General features: G+C 44.5%; 1 protein-coding gene across 5 annotated transcripts; it reads right to left on the bottom strand.

The window, feature by feature from the left end:
- Positions 1-648: 648 nt before the first annotated feature.
- ipcef1 (interaction protein for cytohesin exchange factors 1) lies at positions 649-9,357 on the bottom strand. 5 transcript variants are annotated; one of them, XM_035610220.2, is made up of 11 exons: positions 9,117-9,357; positions 7,457-7,510; positions 7,011-7,050; positions 6,400-6,569; positions 4,408-4,481; positions 3,731-3,802; positions 3,557-3,621; positions 3,308-3,432; positions 2,766-3,123; positions 2,173-2,363; positions 649-2,038 (listed from the first exon to the last, which is right to left on the bottom strand). In XM_035610220.2, exons 1-11 carry the CDS (start codon positions 9,189-9,191, stop codon positions 1,838-1,840), a joined length of 1,425 nt encoding a protein of 474 aa, XP_035466113.2. In that variant the 5' UTR covers positions 9,192-9,357; the 3' UTR covers positions 649-1,837. The 5 variants fall into 5 exon arrangements, with proteins under 5 accessions (XP_035466113.2, XP_035466116.1, XP_035466115.1 ...); XM_035610223.2 differs by lacking the exon at positions 9,117-9,357 and adding an exon at positions 8,522-8,812; XM_035610222.2 differs by lacking the exon at positions 9,117-9,357 and adding an exon at positions 7,816-8,096.
- Positions 9,358-10,563: the final 1,206 nt, after the last annotated feature.

A 10,563-nucleotide genomic window follows, 5' to 3' on the forward strand; every position in this document is an offset into this window, starting at 1 on the left:
CAGGTTGGATGGGGGTGGACAGTCATCGTCAGGTGGGTCGCTCCAGAGATGATGATCAATTGGGTTGAAGTCAGGCCTGGCTCAATAACACCCCCACAGCTGCTGCCGCCATGCTTTACAGTCGGGACGGTATAGGGCAGGTGATGGGCAGTGCCTGGGGTGTAATCCAGACAGGACAGGATCCCTGGAGCTCAGCAAAAGGGACCGCTGGGTTGGTCACCTGTCCTCTACCAACGGCCTACACTCCACCGCATGGCCAGCTCTTACGAACGTCTTCCTTTTAGGATGACTATTTTAGGATGACTAGGATGACACAATTCTGTCCGCAGCCACTTCCTTTGACCCGTGGCTTGTTTTTTGCACCAAGCGTGCAACTTTACAAACCACGTCCGATCAGTTGAATTCACCACAGGTGGCCTCCAACTGGACAGAAGCATCTCACAGGTGATCAAGTCAAACAGGAAGCACCTGAGCTGAAAGTGTCTGAACAAAAGTTTGCAAAATATTCTAAAATTCTCTTTCCGTCGTTATGGGGTATTGAGCGAAAGTTTTTGCCTAAAGGTGCAAAAGAACATGTGAAAAGTGAAGGAGTCTAAATACTCGAATGTTGTACACGGACACGTCTAAATAAAGTCACAGGGGGAAATGTTCACTCTTATAACAGTTTATTTCCCTATATACAAACAATCTTCCATAACAGAATTCGGATCAAGAAGAATGGACACGCATCTGTTTACAACTATTTACACATGGTTCATGTTTAACGTGCTCAACAGGTACAACTTGATTCAGAAACAAAAATGCATCTTTGTGTCGGGAGCTTGGTTTTGTCCGAGGGCCCCGCTTGGCCCTTAGTGACCTTAACCTGTTGCTCTCTGGAGCTGTGGCTGGGAACAGTCCCATAATGCCTGATGAATGAAACTGTGCCACCCCCTAATCCTCTGCTCACCTGTAAGTCTTACAGAGCTTGGGTTCGCTGGCCCAAGGGGTCTGGTTGTTTAGTTTTTTTCCTGAGAATTAGCCACTTTTCCTTCTATGTTTACATGCAAATGAGTGCACCAAGTCTAATACACTATATATACCATTGATACTGGTTAGTTATGAAGTCTTTATCACATTTGCGATAAAATATCAGTGAGGTTGTCTGTTACTGTCAATGTCGTTTGTCATTAAGGTTGGAATTCTTCATTTTAAAATTATTTGGTTAAGTAGAATAAAATATAACTTTTTCTAATGATGATGAGAATTTCAGTCTGGAAGGTCTTGATGGTAAGTACGATCATGCAATAATCATGTAAGTGTAACAGCAGTGAAGGTGCACGGCACCAATAAGAGACTAAAAACAGATAAAACTTTTCTCACTACTGGTGAGAATTGGCAACGATTCCAACATACTGTAAAAACAAGTGTTTTCCATGCAGAGAACAATGGATCCATTATTTCAAAGCGCTCAATCATGACAAATATTAAAAACCACTTATGCAAAGGTTCACAGAATTACATCATAAAAACAACGACCGTGAAATTTGCAAGTCAGACGGTAAATGTAATACTAAAACACATTTCACATTTCAAAGTGACATGCTGTTCATAGAATGTCTGCACCGGCTCCTGTTTAAAAACTAAAAGCACAATTCTTCATTGATCCAGTTACTTGCAGAATAGCACTTACAGTCCGCTGATATGGATCAGTAGTCTCAATTGAAAACATCACTGTGTGTGTGTGTGTGTGTGTGTGTGTGTGTGTGTGTGTGTGTGTGTGTGTGTGTGTGTGTGTGTGTGTGTGTGTGTGTGTGTGTGTGTGTGCAGACACAGTAGAAACAGTCATGAGGAGTCTTTATAAGCTGGTCTCCACCACTGGGGCAGCACTGACTGATGCTGCGGCTCTTGTGGCCTCTGGTGCCACCTGCTGGGACTGTTTCACACAGATCTCCTGTACCAACGGTGCATGGGCCTCCTTCCACTCTCTGAACTTGTGTGAGGTGAGCTCCTGGTCCAACAGCACCTGCTCTATTACCTGTAGGTCCGCTTCTTTCGACTGAAGAGGACAAAGACAAGGGGGGAAGCGCTCAGAATATATTTGCAATTCACTCGTTAGGTAAATCATTTAGGTTTTTAGGTAAAGAATTTTGTACTGTAAACAAAAACAGACAATGAAACAGAAAAATGTACCTTTAATGTGCTGTTGAGTGTCCTGATAAGGTGCAGTTTATCATTGATGGTATGGTTTTTACAGCGTTTCACGAAGGAGGCCCTGAATTCCCTTTTCGTGGATGGTTTGCGATCTCCTATGGGCGACAGACTCGCCTCTTTTAGATGAATATACAGCCTCTCCATCTCATCTGAGCTGTTCCCACGAGCCCCTGAAACGAGGCGACAGTGTCAGCACCATACACATCACAAATATGACACAAGTCACAGACACAGCAAAATGCACTGGTACTAGTGATGCCAGTACAGTAAACAGGAAATGTTTTCTGCTAGCATGTTTCCTTACAACTAAAAATGATACAGTAGAAATCTTAAACACAATCTTTGCTTAGAATTGGAGCCCAGCCAAATTATTGCGTGGTGGATAAAAACTAGCAGATACATATCTGTATCACTGTGTATGTTTGTCGATATGAAAAGTTTTACGTTACAATGCAGAAAAGATGTGCATTTATATTAAATATCTATCTAAACATTTATAAAAAAACAACAACTTAATTCCAGGACCATTGGGTCAGTTAAGTATAAGAAGTATAAGAGTCTCAAAGTCTCACCTTCATTTTGAGCACCTGAAACCTCCCCCTGTGCCTCCCCCTCCGCAGAAGGGCTTTCCTCATTAGACCCTGCTTCTGAAGCGTCCCGGGGGGCCGAGCTCTCCAACGCCTGGGAGTCCTCCTCCTCCTCTTCCTGCGTCTCCACTTGTGGAAGCTGACGTGTGTGTACTTGAGCCGAGCACACCACTGCCGTTTCCCCGGCCGGAGGGGACGCCTGCGAGACCAGGTCCAGCCAGGACTGCCGGTGCTTGGCGAGCGAGGAGGCGGAGCTCTGCGATGTCATCGTACTGACGGGTGACGAGAGCGAACCGTTGGCTTCGCTGGGGACCGCAGAGGAGTAAGGGGGCGGAAGGGTTCCCTGAAAGACAAATACGTCACGGTCAATCTACATATATAAATCATGTACATGCACAAATTCGACCACGATTAACATACTATGACAAATGGAACCAGTGGTTCCAAGTTTCAGTGAATGGCAGGCTCCTGTATAATTGAGACTGGTGGTGCACTGTTGACAGTTTGTAGCCAGAGACTTGACTGACCTGATGTGTGCTACCAGGCGCTGCAGATGCATCCACATTGTTCCGCAGGCTCTGTTCAGAGTACGGTGGAGGGGGGATCTCTGTGCTCTCAGCCTCCTCATGGTCGCTGGCTTCGCTGTAACACTCTAAACATGCACATATGCATTTGTTTTTGTGAATGTTAGAAAGGTAGACAATAAAAAAAACGTGACAACGACACGTACAAGTATTTTTGTTAAGTTGACATCTAAGTTAGATCTGGTTGCTCACCGGCTGCAGGGTTTTGTTCATGTGGCTCATACTGAATGGAGGCTAACCCAAGCTTGTTCAACCACCTGGAAGAAGAAGAAAATAAATGAATAAACAAAACATGCAACTCAATAAGCGTATGGTTAAAACAAGGGAAATAGATACAATGTTGTACTTTGAAATAAAAAGACTTACAAGTTCATATCCTCGTGGTTCTCGGCAGCGAAATAAAACATCATGACTTGTGGGTGGCAGGCTTTGAACGCACTGCGGGAGCAAAGGTGAGTGGACAAGAGTTAAGAGAACATCTGCACAAAATGAGCAGAGATTCAAGCGCAGAGTCGATGGTTTCAACAGAGTGGAAAAGGAATTTAAGAAAGCAGGTCAACTCTATGTTTATGCCCCTTCACTGATCATTAGGAAACCCCAAAGGAGGGCACCCATAGTTAACAAGTCTTTGGACGGAGAATGGCTCAACTATTTTTTATTATTATTTATAATTGTACTTTTTACAAGTTATTTAAATGTGCCACACTTCTGTGCTCCAGGCTGCCCTGGAAAAGAGGTTAATTTTGTCACATTGAACAATATGGAGACCGGTGCAGACTGCTGACGGTAATATTGAAATTATAACAAATTCAATTCCAGCAATTGAAGTAGCGCAACCTGCAAATTGCTGGCTGTATTTTTGAGATTGTTTAAATCAGGTACTAATTGTAGGATACCTACTTTACACTCCCTATAACTGTGTGTGGGAAGACTTTTATATGTCAGATCCAACTATAGATGTAGTTCCTTTTTATTTGTATTAGGTGACATAAAATCTCATTGACACAAACCAGGAAGAGAACAGAGTATTACTCTGAGCTTACTGTTTCTTCTTGCACTCGATGGCTCTGTCAATCAGGAAGTTGGCGAGGTCGATGTAGCCCTCGGCCTTTTCTGCCTGCAACACACAAATTAAACAGCGGGTGTTACAAAACAGTGATGATTAACTCCAACCACTTCCTGACAATGACCCCGTGCTGCTATGTTTCAGTCTGCCACTTCTTCCCCTTTCTCGCAACAACTGATGGTATGCAGTAGATATGAATGACGTCATTATGCCAGTAAATCACACATGTCATTTTTACGTATGCCTGTCTCAGGGCACTTAGTGTCACCGTCACATTCAGGAAACACAGCAGTGACGGGTTGGTGGTTCCTATGGTGACAGGCGTGCAGGGAGACAGCTGTGGCAAAAAAACGGGTATGACTGTGGTACATTTTTGCTGCATTTTAATAATAATAATAATAACAATACATTGGATTAATAGAGCGCCTTTTAACGAAACTCAAAGCGCTAGTTTTAATGCAAATGAATCAATGCAGCACGTCAAAAAAGGACACGTAAATAAAATCCACCATTCCAAACTGTGAGCCAATTCTGATTTTGAAGAGGATGAAAGGAGGTTTTTAAATCAACCTTTTCAGAATTAGATATTTTCATTCTTTCAAAAAAATGGAACGGAAAAAATATTTCCTCCAATAGAGGGCTCCTTTACATGTTTTTTTTTAATGTTTTTAAAAATGACTGTCAATGATTACAAATTTAATCAGACCCAGACTTAATTTAATGCTGGTCACTATAATCTGTCTATCCAGAGTAAACTTATAAAGATATCGCCTGAGGTATTTACTTTATACCATCGGTCAAATGTTTTTAAAGAAGCCTCCCGTTTTTCCAGTCTTTATTAAAAAATTCAGGAGTTTAAGTCCAATGAATAAACCTAAATACACAGGTAAGCAGTGAGCAGTCCGAGGCTGAAGAGAAGAAAACCTGTGGGTGGTTGGTTCACTAACAGCAACAATGGAAGTAAATGAAACCTTGACATTTCAAAACAAAAACAATTCCAACGGGGACTTTTACAAACCCTCCGTCTGTACAGAGGCAGCGTTGGAACAAACTGTCTTACTGCATCCTCTGATGCATTATTAGGTCCATACAGTACTGCAGGGACTATCTGAAAGGCGAGAGAAAGACTTGCAACAAAGGAAGTCGGACTGGTTGTACAGCGGTTCATCGTACAGCAAGATAATAATGACCAGGAACTGGACAGAGGCTTCACATAATGAAGGACCAATTAGAATTTCAGAGATAGAGAGAAGGTTAGTGCGGACAAGAGGGTAAAAGGGACAAGAGAGAAACAGAAACTTTATTTGACACTTATTTTGAGCGATCCCATGTAACTCTGGATTTAATGAGCTGTGGTCGTAGACTGGAGTTTCTGTTAACTAGTGTTGACCTGCGACGGCCATCTCACATGAGTGGCTCCTCTATGGCACCAGCCCCAGCTCCATCAACAGACTCCAACTGCTCCAGAACACGGCCGCCCGTCTCATCACTCACACCCAACCCTGGCACCACATCACCCCAGTCCTGAAACAGCTCCACTGGCTCCCTGTCTCCCACCGAATCACCTTCGAGGTCCTGGTCCTCACCATCAACGCCCTCCACCATCTTGCTCCCCGATACTTCACTGATCTCCCCTCCTCCTACCGACCCGCACGGCCCCTCAGATCCACCTCTGCCGGTCTCCTCTCCAACCCCGAAACCAACCTCCGCAGCTTTGGGGATAGAGCTTTCTCCAGGGCTGCTCCCAGGCTGTGGAACTCCCTCCCCCAAGTGATCCGTGACTCCAACTCCCTCGACACCTTCCAGTCACGCCTTAAAACCCACCTCTTCTCCTCTGCATTTCCCTAGCCCCCCCACCATTACACTTTCTTCTTTTCTGTTTGTTTTTTTCTTGTTTTGTCTTGTTTTGTATGAGCGCTTTATGAATTAAATGTATTATTATTATTATTGACGGCCGTGGGACACTCACCAGCTGGTTGCTGTACCAGTAGAGAGCCGTCTTCTTCAGCACAAACCAGTACTTCTTCCATTTCATAACCAGGAAGCCTTTGCTCTCCTTCTTCCTGTACAGCCAGCCCTGGTGGTCTGGCTGGCCCAGCTCTTTGACCGAGATCCGTCTTCTGCTCATTGTACCATAACCTATGCAGAAAAGAAGAAAAAAAGGCGCATAGGCTCATTTAAATTCACACGGAGACCTCCTCCCCCTTTGTCAACAGAAGAAGCGCGCAGCGAGCTGAAGCTGAAAGCATTAGAGGGAACAAGAAGGATGAAATCACACACAATATTCATGCAAAAGTCTACGTTTGACCTACCTGTTCTTATTACGAATCCGCCGGGGGGAAAAACAATATCAAGGCACAAATTCAAGTTTGCTCCCCAGAGGAACAAGAGACACTGCAGCAACGAGCCAAAATAGATGAGAGCTGAAGTGAAACTAACCGAGCGTTGCCTACAAGCCCCCTGCACACACTAATTGCCCTGCCACCACTTCACACACGCCCACAGACGGGGGCCAAAATGATAGTTGCAGGCACACAGTGAGACAACAAGGGGATGCGCGCTGACGGGGCGAGAGCTTACCTCCTCGGCTCTTCTTCTTGGATTTGTGTCGGAGGGAGACCTGCGGGCAGAGAAGCGGGGGGGCAACGTGAAGGTCGGACACTCACACAGGGACCCCACGGCTGAGAAAGAAGAGGCCGCCTGGAACTTCCGGTTTTCTCACATCAAGTGACACACACACGCTCTCTTTACTCTTCTCTACAGATTCAACACACACACACACTCTCTCTCTCTCTCTCCACCATCCTCTTCTGTGACTTTCTGTCTTGTGCAACAACAACAAAAATCGAGTCTAGAAACCAAACTAGACTAATGGCAAGCTATCCGTCAGGCGATATAGAAATTAATAACTTTTTTTTTTATGATAAATAAAACAAAAGCAGAAGAGAAAAAAGGAGATTTGAGTCTCCATTTCATTCATAGCTCAAACAAGTGAGCCACACACAAAGAGCAGAAGAAACACTTACGGGGTTGTAATCATCGGCAGCCATAGACGGCGACACAGATATGGGGAAGGCGGCCTGTTGAAAGAAAGCAGAAGATAAAAAATAAATTCTGTGGGTTGACAATATTACTGCCCACAGATCAATGTTCAGAAAATATGAGCAGTTTGTTTCTCCAGCGCGACAAGAGGAAGTGATGTCATGGGCAGAGACGCGGTTTCTCATTTCGATTTTTCCCCTTTTCATTCTTGGAAAACAAAATTAAAAAAAAAGAGAAATAAAAATGTGAATTCAAAGTAAGCAGAGAAAAAAAAAGAACTGGAAGCCGATTCAGAAATAAAGGCTGAAAACTTCAATAGTTCGTGTCGATGAGCAGCACTGACTCGGGGGGGCTGAACAATCGCCCTCAGCAGTTCGGTTTCGCCGGTGACAGATACTGAGAACCAGGACATGTCTGAATTAGGTTGACATGGTCCCCCTGCAGTTATCACACCTCCCCAAAAACTTTTATTTAGCAGCACAGATGATCAGATTTTATATTTTGCAATTCAACATCCTGAATGAGCAGAGGCACAACACATATTGAGAAATCCAAGTTGCACCCGTTGACTAACTTCCTCTGCGAACTTTAGTTCCTTATTCGTAACGTCACAAAGCGGAGAGAGAGAGAGACACACACAGAGAAGATCACACACTATACTATACAAAGCTTTCAACAATGTGCCACTGCTAAAAAAAATTTTTAAAAAGTCACAACAGACTTTTTAACAGAAACAATAAAGAATCGGGGGTTTCCAGATTGCACTGGGGAACCGTCTCAACCTTACAGTTCACTTAAATGTGGAACAGAAATGGAAAATAGATGTGATCGGATCACTCAGGGCCGATGTTACTGCCAGGTGACAACGGGGTCACACACACACACACACACACACACACACACACACACACACACACACACACAGGAAGTGTGGTACCCGGAGGCCTGAGCTCAAGCGCCGCTGCGGTTGTTCGAATTCAATCACTCGCCGCAACAAAGCTCAGATGTACACAAACCTCAACAGTGACATCAGGAAAAGAAGACATTACCTGGTTCTTTCTTAAACTTCCCCAGTTTTCACTTCTGGCCCAAACAACTTTTGGCTGAGAGATCGTCCGAGAAGCTCACACCCTGACAGCAGCAGCAGGCGGCTCTCATCTACACTACACCTCTGTGTCTCAGTGTGTGTGTGTGATGGGATGTGTGTGTGTGTGATGTGTGATGTGTGATGTGTGTGTGATGTGTGATGTGTGTCTCTGTCTTGCACAAGTCAAACGGCTGGCTGTGGGAGCAACATGTTGATCGTCACATCAAACCTCAGCACAAGCGTGACAGTGAGTCTTGCCTGTGTTCAGCAACCTACTTCCTGTTTGATCTCCCCCCCCCCCCAGACTTGAACTGTCAAGTCTAAGTGCATGTCTCTGAGATTTACATGTGTTCCAATTACAGTGTCTGAAATGCAAAAAGTTAAAGTTCAAAAATTTGTTTGGACTACACACTATGTGCATAGTATCTGTCTTCTTTTTTAGTAAAAGACACAATGGAATTGCAGCAGCCCCTCAGAGAGGATGCTGTAAACGTGAAAATACAAAGAAATATATATATATATATATATTTTAAACAAGTTGTATAACGTCACTGTACCTCCCACCACAATCTCAACGACAGAAGTTGGGCCCGAAAGCTCTGCTCAAAGTCTGACCAGACCTTGGAGAACATGTCGGTGGAACACGAAGAAGAAACTTCAGCTCGGCGGGTTTCAGGGGAGCCCACGTGGGCCGCTTCGAGTGTTTCCCCTCCTTCGTGACTTTCAAAGAAGTTCACTCTTACAAACTCACAGAGCACGAGGTTTCTTTTTAAATCTTATTTTTCTTTTCTAATCAGTGTCTTTTGTTCCTTTTTTTTTTCTTCTTCTTCTTTTTTTTTTTTTTGCATCTCGGTCATCATATCAGTCAGGGGACATCACCTTTCCGAAAGAGCTTGTAGTGACGACACATTGCCGCTAGGTGTCGCCACAGTCCCTGCTATGCTACTGCCATATTAGGGGCCGCCACCAAAAGAAATGGGACAGAGCCAACGTGGAGGTGAAGAAATGCAGGGTTTCTTTTACTTGGCAAAAATAAAAGAGTTGATTAGAAAAAAAAGAAGAAGTAGTACTTGCGTTTAAATACCTCACACAAAGGCGGATACTGTTGTGCCATCGCGTTACACGAGTATAATGTCGCCTGGACAGCGCTCACCTTTTCTAAAGGCTTGAAGAGCAATTCACAGTGGGCGACTGCTCTCTGCTCATCAGGTGTTAAGGTCAGGGGTGAGGTCGAATTGTCAGATTGTCTTAGGAAGTTTCCTAAATCTTGACGTGACCCAGAAGTATTTGAGCGGCAGCCATGATAAGAGCCGTTCGGATTCTCTAAATGCATAGAGAAGGAGCTTCAATGGTTCCTTCCCTCTCTCCTTTAGCATAGGGTACACTGGAGCTTCCTTTGTGAGAGTAAGGAGATATAGACGCCCCACAATGCATTGCGGCAGTGATATTTAACGTGACGCGCCGTGCACGGACGTAAACGATTCAATCCGAAGCAGAAGAAGTAGAAGAGTATGAATATGACCCAGAAGTGACGCACGTCATCGTGTCAGCTTACTGTTAAATATCAATCATTTACATCTGATGTCACACGGTGGTGAAACATACTGAAACATGCTGATGGAGCCGCTAAGTTCATCTTAGGAAATTTGTAGTTTCACCACGGCAGACGCACGTCAATAACATCCACCGCCCTGTCGGCTTTCAGTCCTATCAGTTCTCCTTTACACCTTTCCCTGACCCCATGACGTTTCCCACTGAGGTCAAGCCATAGCAGTAAGGAATAGTAGATAGGAAGGACAATTCGACCTCACCCCAGGACTCGGCTGGGCATATTTTCTATTTTAGAAAAATTCACAAAATAAATGGGAGTTTTCTTCGAACAGAAGACAAACAAAGTGTCTCGTGTCACAACCCCCTCGTGGCCCGGGGAAGCTGCGGCCTGGCCCTCAACACCGTTGGTCCGTCTCGGTTGGGGGCCTGACCTCGGTTTGAAGCCATAACATC

This window comes from Scophthalmus maximus, chromosome 15 (genome assembly GCF_022379125.1).
Source record: "Scophthalmus maximus strain ysfricsl-2021 chromosome 15, ASM2237912v1, whole genome shotgun sequence".
In the NCBI taxonomy this organism is placed as follows: domain Eukaryota; kingdom Metazoa; phylum Chordata; class Actinopteri; order Pleuronectiformes; family Scophthalmidae; genus Scophthalmus; species Scophthalmus maximus.

Coding starts and splice junctions, on each gene's coding strand:
- ipcef1 (XM_047337694.1), bottom strand. CDS start 7,678: ATGAAAAGGGGAAAAATCGAAATGAGAAACCGCGTCTCTGCCCATGAC. Junction 3,803..4,407: donor ATCGAGTGCAAGAAGAAACA/GTAAGCTCAGAG, acceptor TTGCTCCCGCAG/TGCGTTCAAAGCCTGCCACC. Junction 3,433..3,556: donor TGAACAAAACCCTGCAGCCG/GTGAGCAACCAG, acceptor GTGCATGTTTAG/AGTGTTACAGCGAAGCCAGC.